Below are 18,046 nucleotides of genomic sequence, written 5' to 3'. Positions count from 1 at the left end.
AGACAACAACAATAATAAAGTTGGAAGGGACCTTGGAGGTCATCTAATCCAACCCCCTGCTCAGGCAGGAAACCCTATACCAGGGGTCGGCAACCTCGGCTCTTTTATGACTCGTGGACTTCAACTCCCAGAATTCCTGAGCCAGCTATGCTGGCTCAGGAATTCTGGGAGTTGAAGTCCACGAGTCATAAAAGAGCCGAGGTTGCCGACCCCTGCCCTATACCATTTCAGACAAATGGCTGTCCAGTCTCTTCTTAAAAACTTCCAATGTTGGAGCATTCACAGCTTCTGGAGGTTTTAGCCCCCCCCCCCCCCGTCCCATGATCAACACTGAAAAACAGTTGTCAATCTATCAAAACAAATTGGTTCAGTTTCAAGGTTCAGTGTCTCTAAACATTCTGTATCTTAAACTTTCCTTAAGAAGAAGATGAGCTACCTCTAGTGGCTCACAGAGAGAAATGCTTACTGGGCCTTAATCTGGATTATAGAGAATTTGTAAAAGCTGTTTACAAAGTACAAAGTTTAAACCTTATTGCACCCCAATTCCTATTTGGGGGATTGCTGGGAATATGACAACAAAAAATCATAATGTGTCTACTACAGTTATTTTAAAAACATAAAGAAATCAATCACATTTGTAACATCAGAATAAGGTTAGAAATAAAGACCTTTTTCCTCCAAATTGCAGTTTATTTATCACTGAATAGTGAACGGAGGAAATTCTATGACATTGCAACTACAATTAATCAACTATTTAAAATGAAGGTCTGAAACCAAAATTATTATTGGAATAGCAACAATCCTTAAAATTAAAAAGAAGGAAGACGATTTCTATTCCTTTTTTACATCCAACTGTAAAAAACAAGATGTTGATTTTGTCTCTGAAGTTTGAGGTTCACTAGATTTTTAACTATGGGAAGGTGGTAAAGTCTATAATCTAGGCAAGTCTCCACAAGAACTCTTGCCAGGAATAATTTTAATACAAACACCTGTGTATGCATATTTAATTTAATTTAATTTAATTTAAGTGTGTATCAGATCTGATGTTCTCTCCCTGAGGTATATTTTTAAGTACTGCCTTTCCAGACCTCTTAAAATACTTAAGTCAAACTATTGTCTCCTACATCAGAATGGCCCTAAACCTGGTATGATTCAATGTGCTCCTATCAGCAATTTCATAGGGAAGATATGGGGCATTTTATTCAAATTTAGAATATGCCCATAAAGAGAAAGAACCACTGAAACCATTCATTACATGTGGCACTTTGTACTGTTTGTTGTATGCTAATAAAGCAGTATCTAACCAAATCTCCAGTTATTTTGACAAATTTACAGCTAATACTTTCGTATTCACGTGATTCAATTTCTTTAAATGTGGTAGAATTTTGTCACACAACATGTAAAATGGATAGCAATTTGATCCACATGCTTAGTTTCATAGCTAGGTTTGCAGGTGTTTTATGAATTGGTCATTGACTGTAATAAAATATATATTTATCTAGACAGAGTTTTTTTACTTTTACATTTATCATTTCTGTCTTTGATAAATGTGAGAGAAATCCATACTATTATCGATTTTTCTACAGTTGGTTTTTTACACTGCTTTGGATCTATTTCACTATGTATTTTTAAATTGGTTCTTTTGATAAACACGAACAAGATTCAAGTTTTTGAAAGTTATACAGTCTTGATTGTGAGATTGCTTGAGTTTTTCCAGCAGAAAATTTGCATTTAACTTGTTTTATTTACAATGTTGTCATTTTTGTACCATGGAATGCCTTTACACCTGATTTTTTTTTTAGAAATTGATGATGAAACCAATAATAGGAAACTCATATAGTGCATTAAGAAAAGCATTTGCTTAAAATTAATTGCATGGATCAGAGCCATATAGCCTTACATTCAATATCGTATAAAAGAATGGCTGTACTTTCCGGTGGCGACGCGACGTCGAAAGACAGCCGTTTTCGGGCTGCCCGCTCCGCAGCTGTGTTTTTCCATCGTAAACAGCGCCAATCAGCTGTTTAGATGGATTTGAAGCCCCCTCCTCGGGAGAAGAGGAGGGGGTGAGGCCCCAGGTAGGGGTTGAGCTCTCTGGGGCCGCCTGAGCTGAGAGCTAGGGCGGCTGAAAGATGAGCCCCCCCGAAGCCTGGGTTGCTCCGAGCTGCGCAGCGCCTCTGCTCTGGGATTCTTGGAGCAGAGCCAGGCGTTAGCAACCACCCCTGCCAAAAGGAAATACTTTTGATTATCAAGATGCAGGCAGAGCGGTACAGGAGGTCAAGGTGAAGTGGACTCTTTATCTTTACTCTCTAGCTCAATGGATTTTATAGCTTTAAAGTGAAAGTGCGTAATAAGTGAAAGTGGGGGAAGATGGCGGCTAAAACTTCTAAAGCTCTTCGGAATGCGGGGTCTTCCCTGGTGCAAGAGACCTCACTGCAAGCTTTGCTTCCTCCTGCATCTCCCCCGGTATTGACGCTTAAGGATTTACAAGATGCTCTTGGAAAGCACGCACGACTGATGTCTGATATGATGGATGAAAAGTTGAAAAAGCTGGAGGAGAAATTGGAGAAGAAAATGGAGGAGAAAATGGAGAAATTGGAGAAGAAGATGGAAGAGAAGCTGAGAGCAATGAGGGTGGACATTTTGTCTATGGTTGAATCCGTAGCTGAATGTGTGCTACAGCTGGATATAAAAGTGGAGGATCTCAGTCAAAAGAACTCTATATTAGAAGCAAAGGTATTAGAAAATGAAAATATAAGGGATAAAATGGACGAAGAATTGAGCCTTGTTCAGTATAATCAGATGCAGAATGCTATTAGAATTAGGGGTTTAAAGGAGAATGGTAAAGAAGATCTAAAGCAGCTGATTTCTGAGGCTCTGGAAGGGGTACTGGGCCAGTCAGCATCTGAAATTGAGGGAAATATGGACAAAGTTTTTCGTGTAAATTCATGGATTGCAAGACAGAGGAAGTTACCCAGAGATGTGGTGGTCTATTTTACAAAGAGAGTAATTAGAGATGAAGTCATTCAAGCTGCTTATGATACTAATTTGGTAGTGGCTGAGCAAGAAGTTTTGGTTTTAAAAGAGATTCCTCCGAAGATCTTAAGGAGAAGGAAAGATTTCGCATTTCTAATACAGGAACTTAAGAAACGTGATATTAAGTTCAGATGGGAGATTCCAGTTGGGTTGGTGACAACGCACGAAGGTAAAAGACATCGTTTGGTTACTGTGGCTCAGGCACGTGATTTTTATAGTAATGTGTTAAAAGCAACCCCCCTATTATTTTTGGAAGCTGCAAAAGGATACGGTGTGGGAAAGTTTCAAGATGTTGCAGATAGACAGACAGTGGACAATGATGTTGGAGGGGATCAAGCTACAGTCTCATCGGTTGCTGCAGGAGGCCAGAAGATGACGCGTGCCGCCCTAAGAAGAGCGAGACGAGAGCAAGAGCAAGACCAGCGGAAAGTTATGGAATCTTCAAAGTGTGCTTACAATGAAGATGTAGGAGGAGAGCGGTCTAAAGAAATTTTGGGGGTCATGACAGAGGTGCTCCAAAAGTTTTGGGGCGTTAAGATTGCTGATTAAATTTTTAGATTAGAATGTCAATGGAGTAAAATTATTATAGAGGAGAAAGAAAGTTTTTTTTTCTTTTTTTTAATATTTTATACAATTTAAGATTGATGTTATTTGCTTGCTAGAAAAGTATATTAGGGTTATGGACTTAAAGTATGTGTTGAACTAAGAGTGGGTATGTAAACTCCTAATTAACAACAAGTTTTCTTAGAGATTGCCTAATTTTTTTTTATATATACTCTTTTTATTTGAACTTTTATTTGAACTTAAGGATGATTTGGAACTGTGAGACATTTGGCGTGATATATGCAAGAACTATTTTTGACTATAGTTTAGTTTGGTTGGAGATTATTAAGATTAATAGAGATAAGCGCTTTTGGTGCGTAACTGAGAATTTGTTTGGAAATTAGAGAAAGGTGGGAGAATGCAAATAGCAGGTGAAAGTTTTGTTTTTTTCTTTTCTCAATTTATTTTGAGTAAAGAACTTTTTCTCTTTTCCTCTTTTTCTTTTCTACTTTATTTGTAATATTAATATTGTTTGTACTCATTTTATATGAGCTAGAGAGATAGAATTTATAGTTTATTGTTGATAATATAGGGGTGTTTATGTTTGTTTTTTGATTTTATGCCCTGTATTTAGCTCTGGGAAGTCGGGGGGGGGAGTGGGGGAGAGGGATAGGGGTGGGGGAGGGGGGGATTAAAGTCAAAATGTATTGTAAAACTTTTTAAATAAAAAAAAAGAATGGCTGTACTAATAAAGAACACTTCATCTTTTATAGCAGAACACAAAACGTTGGATACTGACAAGGATTTCATAATTTTGCTTGTTATCAATGTTGATTGTTAGATGGTTCTAATACACCTTTATAGGCCAACTGGAAATAAATCAGACATTTTGCATACCTGTTTTATAAATATTATTTTTTTGCTTATAGATGAACTATTTAGCAATAGCAATAGTATTTAGACTCGTACACCTTATAACCCTCTCTAAGCAGTTTACAAAGTCAGCATATTGTCCCCACAATCCGGGTCCTCATTTTACCGACCTCAGAAGGATGGAAGACTGATTCAACCAACAGGTTTGCTCAACAACCAGGGTATTCACTTACATTTGCAACGTTCACTTAACAATTGCTGCAAATAAGATCATAAAATCAGATCCGCTTTACCATTGTCAAGACTTATAACCGTAATGGTCAGACTCCAGTACAATCATACATCAAGGACTATTTATTATAGGAAGAGAATTGTCTATGCATATGGATGGAATATATATGGAAATTAAAATAAATACTTCTTTTAAACTTGTCATGCCACATATTCTCATTTACATTACATTTTATAATCATCTTCAAGGGTAGCCCTAAATAAAGGAAATTGCAGCAATTCAAAAAGGAAGTGATTAAGGCATTACTGACCATGAGCTTATAATAGGTAAAAGGTAAACGTTCCCCCCGCACATGTGTGCTAGTCATTTCCGACTCTAGGGGCCGGTGCTCATCTCCGTTTCAAAGCCGAAGAGCCAGTGCTTGTCCGAGGACGTCTCCGTGGTCATGTGGCCGGCATGACTAGACACCAAAGGCGCACGGAACGCTGTTACCTTCCCACCGTAGTGGTCCCTATTTTTCTACTTGCATTTTTTACGTGCTTTCGAACTGCTAGGTTGGCAGAAGCTGGGACGAGTAACAGGCACTCACTGTTACGCGGCACTCGGGATTCGACCCGCCAAACTGCAGACCTTCTGATCAACAAGCTCAGAGTCTTAACCCACTGAGCCACCGCTTCCCTGAGCTTATAGGACAGGGCATATTTTTTAACTTATCTATTGTACTGAAATGAAAATACCATGTTTCCCCCAAAATAAGAGCCGGTCTTTTTTTTTTTAACTCCCAAAAGAGGCACCAGGTCTTATTTTCGGGGGGGGGTCTTTTCCACTCACCTACTGGCTAGCCGGACCACTTCTTCTGCAGCCGAAGGATCAGCTTCATTCTGCAGCTGAGAATGGAGCTCCAGCCTATATTTCACAGTCAAAGGCCTTTCCAGAAGGCCACTGCAGCTGAGAACCGAGCTAGGGATTCAATCCATAGCTCAGTTCTCGGCTGCAGTGGCCTTCCGAAAAGGCCTTTGACTGAGAAATGCAGGCCTGGAGATGCCGCAGAAGAGGTAGGCCAATGAGGCCTGGCTGCAAGGTAAGTGGGTCCAGGATGTGTGGGGCAGCTCCACACCCCCATCCCAGCTTGATTTTTAGGTATGTTCCCTCAAAACTAGGGCTTATTTTGGGGGTAGGGTTTACTTTCGGGGACACACAGTAACATTAATATGTACTGATATGGGCACACCTAGAAGCTGTTATTTGGCACTTGGGAAAGGTAAGAATTTGACTTCAAGTGTTACAGGAAGCTTAACATATTTCCAGCCCTGTGGTTGGTCAGAAATATTTTAATATTTTGGAGGCAGAAATTAATCTGCAATCCTTGCTCTCATAGGAAACTGATCTTTTGAAAGAATCCTTGTTTTAAAAAAATAGTGGATGAAAAAATAGAATTTTGATAATGAAAATTAAAGTTACATTAATTAGCTAATTACAGACAATACTTTCAAAAATTTTCAAAGCTTACAAAAAATAAATGATTGAAATCATGAAGATAAAGCATTTAACAATGTTAATGTGTTGGTAAATTATATTCCAAAACTGTGCAATTTGTCTACTTCTGAAGAACTTTGGATTCACTGTTCTTGGACTGTTGTCAAAAAGAAAATCATGCATTCATAGAAAACGCATAACAGATATCAAAAACTGGTAAAATGTTATCATTTGTCAAGCCTAAGCCCAAAGACGACAAAGTCAGATCTAATTGAGTTCACCTCTTGATTTGCTTACACTCAATATACAGAATCTTTGCCAAATTAAAGCTATAACCTATTCACCAGAAGGCAGGACAAGAAGCAATGGATGGAAACTAATCAAAGCAAGAAGCAACCTAGAACTAAGAAGGAATTTCCTGACAGTCAGAACAATTAATCAGTGGAACAACCTGCCTCCAGAAGCTGTGAATGCTCCAACACTGGAAGTTTTTAAGAAGAGACTGGACAGACGTCTGTCTGAAATGGTACAAGGTTTCCTGCCTGAGCAGGGGGTTGGACTAGATGATCTCCAAGGTCCCTTCCAACATTATATAAAACTTTTATTCATAAAACATGAAACTCAGTCAACTGAACATTCAAATTGACTGGCACTAATGGCTGACACGGGTTGCTGCCAGCACCCTAGCTATCAACCAGGTATCTCCTTAAAATGTAAGATGTTCCGAGTAGTGTAGTTTTTTGTAGCTTTGCTGGAGTTATTGCAGGAAGCTGCAATTTCTTGATGTGTTTTGCAAAGTTTTTGGACATAGTTCCCAGTGCCCCGATGACAATGGGTATCACTGTTACATGCTTCATCCATAATTGCACAGTTTCGATGGCCAGGTCGCGGTATTTCATAATTTTTTTCAGTTCTTTTTCTTCGACTCTGGCATCTCCTGGTACAGCGATATCAATCAACTGTACGCTTCGGTTCTCTACAACTGTGATATCTTGTGTGTTGTGTTCCAAATGGCGATCTGTCTGTATTCGGAAGTCCCACAAGATCTTCACCCTCTCATTCTCGACAACTTTTTCCACCCTATGTTCCCATGACTTTTCGGACACAGGCAAGTCGTATTTTTTACACAATGCACAGTGGATTAGTTTAGCAACTTGGTCATGTCTAGCTTTGTAATCAGTTTGCGCGATTTTGGATATCTTTGATCCAGGAGGCAGTTTTATTATGCTCCACTGGGTTTTCCCACAGTTCTTTCCAGAAGGTTTTTTCTTTACAAGGTAGAACAGTGATTTGGATTTTATTTTCATCAAGTGACTAATAGAAGAAGTGCTGGTTTCTTCTGAACTGGATCTTTTCACGATATTGTTTTATTCGTCCTTCATATCTTTCAATTTTCTTTGCTGTTGCTATTACACGCTGTTTTAGGTTTTCCATGATTTCTGTTATTATTTTTTCCTCCAGGTTATATTTTTTGTATAAACTATTTTTCAGCTTTTCGTTCTTTAGTTTTCCTTCTTTCAAGTATTTCAATTTGTTGACATCTCGTGGTTTTTTTGTTTTATTTTCCAGTCGAATTTTCCACTTTGGTGTTCCAGTGGGTTTCGTTTTTGGCATTTTATAACCCAATTCTGCAGATATAATGGTGGCTGTACTGTACATTAGTTGGTTTGTTTCATACAGTGGGGTGGATGGGATGGAAGTTACAATGTTGTTCACAGCATTTAGTAGATCTTTCACTCGTTTGCTATGCACTTCACGGATGGCAGGCAGTCTTTTTCTTTCTGTGTTTTCTTGTGGTGTGGTTTTCAATGTTTTCTTTCAGCATTTTTGCTAGATTACTTAGCTCTACACTTTCAAGTTGTTGCACAGGGGAATCTTCATCCTGTGTGGTGCCTTCCTCCGCTGGTTGGTCAGTTTGTTGGTCAATTTGTTCAGGTATTGGAACAATTTCTTCAACCTGCCTCCAGAAGTTATGAATGCTCCAACACTGGAAGTCTTTAAGAAGAGACTGGACAGACATTTTGTCTGAAATGGTATAGGGTTTCCTGCCTGAGCAGGGAGTTGGACTAGATGATCTCCAAGGTCCCTTCCAACTTTTTATTATTATTATTATTATTATTATTATTATTATTATTATTATTATTATTATTGTTGTTGTTGTTGTTGTTGTTGTTGTTGTTGTTGTTGTTGTTGTCTCATTTTGGGTTATGGCAATACAGTGACATAATTAATAGTATTTTATTTGATGAAGCTAATTTTCTTTTTGTTTTATTTATTCTTTTAATACTTTGCTATTTCTACTTTTATTTTTACATTTTTTCTTCCTTTTTGTAGTATTTTTTTTTAAAAAACAGTAAACTATTCCGTTTAAATCAAAGTTAGTTTGCATGTTTTTGAACTCCAAGCTCCATACCCAGTATGCCCAAATAATAAGACTACATAAATTTTAAATAATTATAAAATAAGCCACATAAATTGGATAAATCATTAAGATGGGAAATGTATATCAATCGCCGTCATACAAAGGGATACATACATATTACATTCCCACTCATACATATGTGTAGGAAAGGGGAAACAATAAAAGAAATTGAAAGATTGGCTGCTGCCAGTTTTTGAGGTTGGCCAGGTCAGGAAACAGACACTGCAAAGACTACTGGAACTCTATTGTTGTAGGGTTTAATAACTGAATCTTTAAAGCCTGAAGAGGTTTCCCACTTGCCGGTTCTTACATCAAAGTGAATTTCTTTCCCAGGACTGAATGAATGTTTACTTAACTGTTCATGCCTTGCTTCTTCAAAATTATCTCCATACCTCTCTAAAGCTGCTGTCAGATAGTAGCATATATCCCAATGGAAGGTAAGCAAATATATATTCCCTGGTACTGTAGACAACATTATTAAATAGTGTGATAATGCTACCAGAGGAAATGCCCACATCTTTATGGCTGACTAATAGCAACACCGAGAGATGAGGATTTGTGGAAATGTCTCTTAAATGTCTTCTATGAAATGTTGACCAAAGTCAGTATAAAAGAGTAAAAGGATACAAATCTGGCAAAAGAAATGGCACTATCCTCCATCGCCTGCCGCCTCTTAGCCACAGTGCGGCTCAGCACAGGCGAGTCTGGCACCAGCCGAGGGCAACCCTGCACCCTCAAAGCTCTCTCGCCTGACCACTAGTCCAGCCTTCCTATAGCCAGTCTTTTCTGGCCAGCCTCTCCAGCATGCCGCCGCCGCGCCTTTTCTCTGGCTCTCGCTCCCAACAGGGATGACCTCCCCCACCCGGGCAACGGAAGCTGGGAGGCTGCGGGACCCTTTGGGAAATGCCTGCCAGACTCGGGCTGAGCTCTCCTTTGGCGCACCAGAGCGCCTCCCTGTCCTGCACAAACTTTGTTAACCTCTTGCCGAGGCTAAGCAACAGGATGTCAGAGCCCAGCGAGGTGTGAACCACCAGCTTTCTGTGGAGGGGTGATTGCAGAAACCCCGGTCGAGTGTTCAGGAGGAAAGGCGGGGCTCCCTCCCTTCTTTCGGTGAGCGCAAAAGACGTCTGGACGGAAGAAGCCTAGTCAGGTTCTGCCACCTGAAACGACACCAGCTAGGCATTAGGTTTCCACTTGTCGGTACCCTCACCACCCCCAAGCGTTCTTTTACTAACCTGCTTTCAGCTGCATTCTGTTTCTCCACTTCTCTGCCTTCTCCACGTGTTTGGTACAAAAGAAAAAAAAGTTCCATGAGACTTCTCGCAAGATCTCACGAGAAGTTAGAAAGTCTCATGGAACTTTTTTTGTCCCACAAACACGCGACTGAGAAGTCGCCTCTCAGTTGCATGTTTGTGGGACAAAAAAAGTTCCATTACACTTTCTAACTTCTCGTGAGATCTCGTGAGAAGTTAGAAAGTCTCATGGAACTTGTTTTTCTTTTTTACCAAACACGTGGCGAAGGCAGAGAAACAGAGAAATGGAATGCAGCTGAAAGCAGGTTACTAAAAAAAACCGCTTTTTACTTTTTTATATTTTTTTAGTGCTGTTCAACCCGTCCTATGCATACCACCAACCACGTGCTCGCGTACCACTAGTGGTACGCAAACCATCGGTTGAAAGGCCCTGCTCTAGCCTACCGAAGAGGAGGAATGGGAGAGAGGGGCATAACAGCAGCCTTCCAGTTCTTGAAAACCTGTCACAAAGAAGAGAGGACTGACTTATTCTCTAAGGCAAGGCTTTTCAACCCGTGGTACGAGTACCACTGGTGGTATGTCGGCAACTGGCAGGTGGTATGCTTACGGCAGGTTGAAAAGCACTGTAAAAAAAAGTGTAAAAGTGTAGCCCTGTGGGAGACTCAGCTGGAGCTGTGGTGTTGCCAGGGTTCTGCTGAGCGCCAAGGATCAGTTCGGGGCTCCAGCTGATTGGTGCACAGCTCAGGCTGACTGGCACTTGCGTCCACCTGCTTCATCCTGCAAAGCGGAGCTCATCCGGCGCTCTTGCCCAATGTCATGCCAGCAGCCCCGGCAGGATCAGGAAGGCTCCGAAGGCTGTAGCTGCAGTGGGGAAGTGGAAGCAGGATCCAGCCCCATTGGGATCAGGAAGGCTCCAAAGGAGGTAGTTCTAAAATCAATGTGCTGCTGCTAGGGAGGAGAATCAAAATAGGGCAAAACAAGCATAGTCCATCATGATTTTCCTCTGTTTTTCCTGTCCCTTCCTGGGCTATTAAAATCACATTGGCAAGGTCTGTACTGAACACCTGGTTGCAAACTACTCAACCGGATTTTAACCTAGCCCCTTGTGCAATCCTAAACCACATTCTGGAGGTAAGAGGATGTAGTAACAGGAGAGAGCTGCAAAATTGATTCTTTATTTATTCTTCTTTGCTAGCAATATCTACGGTCTTTGATGACTTTGCTAGCAACCTGCAGGCTGTGAACTTTCCTTTCCTTCTTGGAGAAAGAATTCAGAAATGCTAGATTTACTTTTCCTGCTAATTACAGTATATTTTGTGGGTTTTTTAAGGAGCTGTGAGAAAAAGATTTGTCTGAAAATTAAAGGATGTATGGATTGAGTTGTGGGACAGGAAAGGGAAGTACATGGACTTATGCATTTTCAGTTGCTGACAGGTGTGCCACTAATATTCTGACTTGACACCTGCATCGTCTCTGGGCCCAAAGATTATCTTCATTCTTCATAGGCTAGTATTGCAGATTAACTAAGTTTTTCTGGGTTCTGATTTTAAGGTGAGTGTCCTGAGCTACACAGGCCTTTGATCATCTTCTTACATACATAATAATAAAATAATGAGAACTAAAGGTTCAAAGGGAAGGCAGATTAGAAAGAACGAGACCTTTGGGGGTCTTCAATTCCCTTCCTGTTAAAGAGTTCCTTAATAAGGTTTGCTCTTCCTTCCTAACATCAATAAAGGTGGTTTTTCCAGAAAATATGTGAAGAGCTATAATTAGTGATTTAACTATGTTTTCTTTTTGGCTCTGTTTAATTTATATAATGTATGTTTAATCGAGGAAAGCTTGGAGAGGTAGAAGTGACCGATATGGAGGCTGCACCTTGCCCTCCAGATCTACCTCCCCTGCAGATCTCTGGAGAGGAGGAGGGGCTGGCAGGGGAGCTGTGTGAGGGAAGAATGCCCCAACAAACCAGCATCCTTACCACGCACAAATGGAAACGGGAATTCCCTTTCGAGAAGACCCAGCCTCCCTTGTGCAGGACCTGGGAGTGCTCTCCCCTGCCACCTCCTCTTGCTCTGCTTAGCAGGTGTCAAAACAAATTAAGGCAACAACCCAGGTTCAGGCTTTTTTAGTTTTGTTCACTTAACAAAAGAACTAACAGGCAGTCCCCACGTTAAGGGGACTTACGGACTACTTTTACTTACAAACAGATTACCATAAAGCCTATTATATTAAAAAACTGAATACAAACACAAATGATTCACAATAATAAACTTGCACCATTTTATGACACTCATGAAAACATTGCATGGCTTCAGTAATTTGTTGGCTCAAAAAAGAAGAATGATATCTACCATTTTAAGTAGGATCACGATATTAAATAAGTATTCTGACTTATCTGAGAATTTGGTTTAAAGACAGACTTAGGAACAGATCTCAATTGTAACCCAGGGTCTGCCTATATTAACAATTTATGACACACTTTTGATTAATATGTAATATATCCCTCATTCACCTAATAAAGCAAGGGTAAAATAATACAGTAATACTACCCATGTTTTCACCCATGATATTATAATATCATTCCACAACACAGCACTTTGTTTATAATAAATAAAAAACCCAATTATCAAAGCTTTCTGTATCGTTCACAATAAACCCACTAAAAAAACCAAATCAAGTTAAAACATATACAGTAAAATCCAAAAGTCATTCACCAAATTAGTAAGGAGCCAATTGCATGTCATAATTTTTCAGATTTTAAATTTCGAAATTTAAAATTTAAAATTCAGATTTTAAATTTAGAAATTTAAAGGCTCAGACTGTATATCAATAATTGCATTTACTTCTTCAGTTGTGAGATGAAAAGAAGGAAATCTATAGGTTAAAAATGCAAATTTGTACGTTGAGTATGAACATGCTTGGGCAAAACTAACTGATTGCACTTAGTGACATAAACACCAAAATGTGCCAAAACTAACTTGTACTGTCCTCAGCTGGAAATATTGCATGTGACAGGGGTATAGTTAAGACTGGTAACCTAGTTTATATCCTTTGTATATTATTAAAGCAATGAGTGGCAACAGTTAGTATCTATGTATCCAACAGATGACAACAATGGCATATGAAAATGGTAAAGATCATGGGAAGGAGGGAGGGAGGGAAGGAAGGAAATGAAGCAAAGAGATGTAGGAAAGTTGTAGTACTGCTAAGTGAACATAGCCTGATCCTGTGGAGTATTTTGATGAATACATACAGGGACAAGCTCATTTTTTGGAAAATTGTGAATATTTTGAATGAAAAAAAATGTTCTTCTCAGTTACCTGTTGAGAGTGAATGGGAAGGATGATTGTTTAATAAACGTGTGCTTAGAAAAACGTCTGTTCCTTACTAGAGTTAATGAAGGCTGCAAGGCAATGAGTAATTCCAAATGCAGGACAGCCCCCCCTTTTTTTGTCAACAATATAACTTGGGGGAAATGTCCATGGGAAAAAGAAAGAAGTGAATGAAAGAAACTAGACCATGGGTCGGCAACCCGCGGCTCCAGAGCCGCATGCGGCTCTTTGAGCCGTCTCCTGCGGCTCCCAGCCGCCCGGTGCGCACGCATCTCTTCGAACGGGCAGTGGTGCACGTGCACCTCTCCAAATGGAGAGTGGCACCGCCCGTTCCGAGAGGTGCGCGCGCACCTTTCCGAAGGGTGGAGGTGCACGCGCACCTCTCCAAGCCGCCGCCGTCCCGTCCGGAGACCTGCCGCGTTCGTCAAACAATGCCTAGCTGTGCAAACGGGATGGCGGCGGTTTGGAGAGTGCGCGCGCACCTCTCCCAAGCCGCCGTCCGGAGACCTGCCAACATTTGGGGAGGTTTGGGGAGGTGCGCGCGCACCTCCCCAAACGTCGGCAGGTCTCTGTACCTCCGTGCGAACGGGCAGCGGCCCCGCTTCTTGCGAAAGCTGCCGCGGTCCGTCTGCAAAGCTGCCGCAGCTTTGCAGACGGGCCACGGCAGCTTTCCCAAGAAGCAGGGCCGCTGCCCGTTCACGTGGAGGTACGGAGACCTGGGGAGGTTTGGGGAGGTGCGCGTGCACCTACGGTCGTTCGGAGAAGTGCGCGCGCACCTCTCGGAATGGGTAGCGGCCCCGCTTCTTGCGAAAGCTGCCGCGGCCCATCTGCAAAGCTGCCGCTTTCGGCAGCTTTGCAGATGGGCCGCGGCAGCTTTCCCAAGAAGCGGGGCCACTGCCCATTCGCGTGGAGGTACGGAGACCTGCCGACGTTTCGGGAGGTTTGGGGAGGTGCGCGCGCTTCTTGCGAAAGCTGCCGCGGCACGTTTGCAGGCTGCCGAAAGCGGCAGCTTTGCAGACGGGCCATCGCGCAACCGGGAACCGGTTCCATCACACATAAAAAAGGCAACCTCGCGCATCCGCGCATGCACAAGAAAAACCCTTTTGCGCATGCGCAAAACATTTTTTGCGCATGCGCGTGCATGGACGCACGCACACAGCTCCCACTTTTTTTTATGTGTGATGGAACCGGTTCCCAGTGGCTCTTTTCCTTTTTCGGGTTGCCGACCCCTGAACTAGACTGAAAATAGAATAACTTCATGGAAAGACAGCATGAGCTCTCTTTTAAAAAATAGAAAATAATCTCCACCGAATAAATGAATAAAAAAGAGCTGCTTGAAACATATTGAAAATAATGTGCTACAAAGGTGCAGACTACATTTTTGCTTTTCAGCAGGGAATTTAGAAATAATCTAAAGAAATCTACTCTGCTCCTGTACAAATCTCAAAAACAATTCGGAGGACTTATTTTAACATTATAGCTGACTATCCAAAACTGTTCCTCGACTATTGTCCCTTAAGTTCTACATTTTTCATTGGAATACTTCAGATCCATAATATAACATACTGATAAAGATTCCCTTGGCATGTATTATTTTAGCAAAATCTTTCAAAAATGCAGTCATTCCCAGGTCAAGCTAACAGAATTCATCTTTAAGCATTATGATTAAAATCAAAACCAATAATAACATTTTTGCAACCACAATGCATGCAGCAATTTAAAGCAATATGGCAAAAATGTTTTATTTTGTTACAGTATCACAAAGAAAAATCTTATGTTCACTTTGGACTATAAACTCATTGTATATAAAGAATAATATTGTGAAGCCATACATGCCCATGACAGACTACAGTAAGTACAAAAGCTTTCTGATTATAGAATTTAATATCCAATTCAGGAAAAACAAACAAATCACAGTGCACATTTTCTTACTGCTTTTTAAAACTCTCAGTCCTTCTCCTGATCTTCAAATATGTATATCTGTATGCATGAAAATAGAAACTTATGAATATGCTTTGCTTCCAAAAACAGATTTTACTTATTTACACTGTACACAGAAAAAGGAAAGTTATAAAACTCCAGAATTTTTCAGTGCTACATACGTTTTAATCTTCAAATCAGAAACATGTTATAAAACAGATATGAAAAGGAAAATATTACATAAGAGAATTACCCATCTTTGTCTATTCTTTAAAACCCAGATGTGTTTAAGTGACTGATAATTTAAATTTCACATTCAAGATTACAGAGTTAACTAAACCAATTTCATAAGTAATAAAAGCCTATCTGATAATCTAAAAGAAACTGCAGTTTCATAACTCCCCCATGAAGCAAGATCCTTGCATTCAATTGTTCAACACATCTTCTTTGTCAACAGAAAGCTGTAATTACATCTTAATTTACAACAAGCCATCTCCCCAGCAAAATCTGACTGTTTTTTTTTACATCTTAGAATTGAATAATGATGTTTTAACTGGTCATACTAACTTCTCTGAGAAAAATATTTGAAATACAAAATACTAACTAATCACCAAGCAGAAAGCTACTAAATTATATTACTATATACTATATTAATAATGCTGCACACTAATAATAGGTACTAAGAACATCACTCCCTGTTTGTAAATGAGATAAAATGCAATTAGTCTATCTATCTATCTATCTATCTACCTATCCATCCATCCATCCATCCACCTTATGTAGCTGCCCATTTCACTAAAAGCAACAGCTAAAATGCATATGAAGTCCTAAGCTAAAAAGATTTCCTTATGATTTCAATTTAAATATTGAAGCATCATGACAGTCTCTAGCTTTGTTTATCCAGGAGAAAAATCAGGGTGGTTTGTTGTTGTTTTTTTGAAGAATAAGCAGAAATCAGAACAGTAATCAGCTAGCCAGCCACATATTCAGCTCATTACCACGTCTCAATAGGAGCCTTGAAGCTCAGTACAGTTTGACATCACATTCAGAACTGGTGCCAAATCACAATTTTAGCAAATCAGGCAGTCTGATAAACCAGAGCTTTGAATTATGTTATTAATTAATACCTTCTTGTAAGGAACACAATATTAACATTACAGAAGTTATTAAATGGAGCACCACCGACGGGGAAAAAAGAAATCCTTAATAAAGGTACATGTAATATCTCTTGCGGAGTAGCATTACACGTGGAGTCAGGGATTTATTCTTGTCGCCTGTGAAAAATTTCCTTACCTATTAGTCCAAAATTACCTTTTGCCCTTATTAACTAAAGTGTACCAAGCAGAAATACAGCACACTATTCCAGTTACAGAATGGGGAACATTTTATATTTCAACGATCCCAGATATAGCTGTGAGTTCCAGGCGTTATCAGCCTGTGCAGAGGACGCATCTTTCCGAAAGGAAATCTTTGGATTAGGGGCACCTCTCTCAAATCTAGACCCAACGGCTTTTTGCGTGGGCATTCAACGAGCAGCCACCTCTTCTCTCCCTCTTTCTCGTTCTCATACTACTCCAAGCTCCTTCTAGGTAGGCCTCAAAGGCCAGTTGAGATGCCTTGGATGGAGAGAAGAGAGACATCGATATTCCGTACGGCAAGCATGCAAGCAAGCAAGCAAGCAAGCAAGCAAGCATGTATGCATGCATATGAGCGCGCACTCAGAGCGTTCATCCCTTCTCTTTGTCGCAGCCAGGGGGCAATGGGAAAGACAGCCACCGCACCGTACCTGGATGTAGTTGGTCTCGCAGTATTCGGCCACCCGTTCGAGGTTGGTATAGCTGTCGAAGAGGGCCCGGCGCCCTCCCGGGATCTCCTCCTCCAGCAGCATCTGCAGCTCCGCCATCTTCACATTCTCGCGCGCGCGCCTGCGCGCTCAGCCCCGCCCCTCTGTTCCCTCTTTTCCACCCCCACCCCCACCCCAAAAAAAAACCCCAGGCGTCCGGCCTTTTGTCCACAACGCCTACAGCAGTCTGGTTCGCGTCCTCCGCCGCTAACGCAGCGCTCGCCGACCCCCCACCTGGCCGTGAGGTTTAAGTTCACCCTCTGCCTCCCGCCCACTGCCCGCTCCTCCGCTGAGGCGCGGCGCAAGAGGCCAACGGCAGGAGCAGCAGCAGCGGCGGCGGCGGCGGCCACTGCGCATGCGCCAAAGCTTTCCATGAAAATTCTTTTTCGCGCGCCCCCTTTCCCGGCGATTCCCTCCCGCCCACCGCTTTCTGTTCCCACTTCCGGGGCCTGCATCCCGACGGGGGTGGGTGGGAGTGGGGAGAGCTGAAGGTGGGGGCTACCCGGAGAGCAGAAAGAGTGCTGCGTCCACTTGTCTTTCTTGGCTTCCGGGAGGAGAAAAGTGCGTGGGGAAAGGTTTGCGAGGGATTGTATTCAGACTGCGTCCGACGAGTCACTAGGGTACCACGATAGTGACGGGAGAGGAGGCGGGAGAAATCGCATGTCTCCAACTGCCTATCTATACATTTGTCCATTCAGATGTAAGGCTAATAAGCAGGCATATACATAGAATGAAGGCTACTGCTAAGCTTGTAAGCCGCCCTGAGTCTTCGGAGAAGGGCGAGATATAAATGGAATTAAAATTAAATTAAAATTTTTATTCTTAGCACAGTTCTGCATATTACCTGGAGTCGCTTTTTTTCTTTAATAATTTCTTTACTGCAGTGCTTTTTTTTTTTTGTAAAAGAAAAAAGTGCCGGAACTCACACATATCATACAACCCGCCTTGCCTACCCTACAAGGTTCCATTCAAAAAAGGTGCCGGAACTCCGTTCTGAGCGTTCTATGAGGAAAAAAGCCCTGCTTTACTGTATTATTTTTTTTTAACATAAACCATCTAAATATAAGAATCTTGAGGCATTTTAAGCAGAATGGTATTTGATAACAATCAAAAAAT

The 18,046-nt window shown here is 41.3% G+C and overlaps 1 protein-coding gene across 5 annotated transcripts in view; it reads right to left on the bottom strand.

Moving 5' to 3' along the window:
- The window catches only part of ABI2 (abl interactor 2), a 61,630-nt gene extending 44,597 nt beyond the window's left edge, over positions 1–17,033 (bottom strand). For all 5 annotated transcript variants that reach the window (XM_083367159.1, XM_083367156.1, XM_083367157.1 and 2 more), the window contains exon 1: positions 16,874–17,033. In XM_083367159.1, coding sequence (XP_083223285.1) covers positions 16,874–16,990 — 117 coding nt within the window. In that variant the 5' untranslated portion in view covers positions 16,991–17,033. The remainder of the gene's footprint in view (positions 1–16,873) is intronic.
- Between the last annotated feature and the right edge of the window lie 1,013 nt (positions 17,034–18,046).

The sequence above is a fragment of the Vipera ursinii genome, assembly GCF_947247035.1.
Source record: "Vipera ursinii genome assembly, chromosome: 1".
Taxonomy (NCBI): domain Eukaryota; kingdom Metazoa; phylum Chordata; class Lepidosauria; order Squamata; family Viperidae; genus Vipera; species Vipera ursinii.
This window is presented reverse-complemented; position numbering and strand designations above follow the sequence as displayed.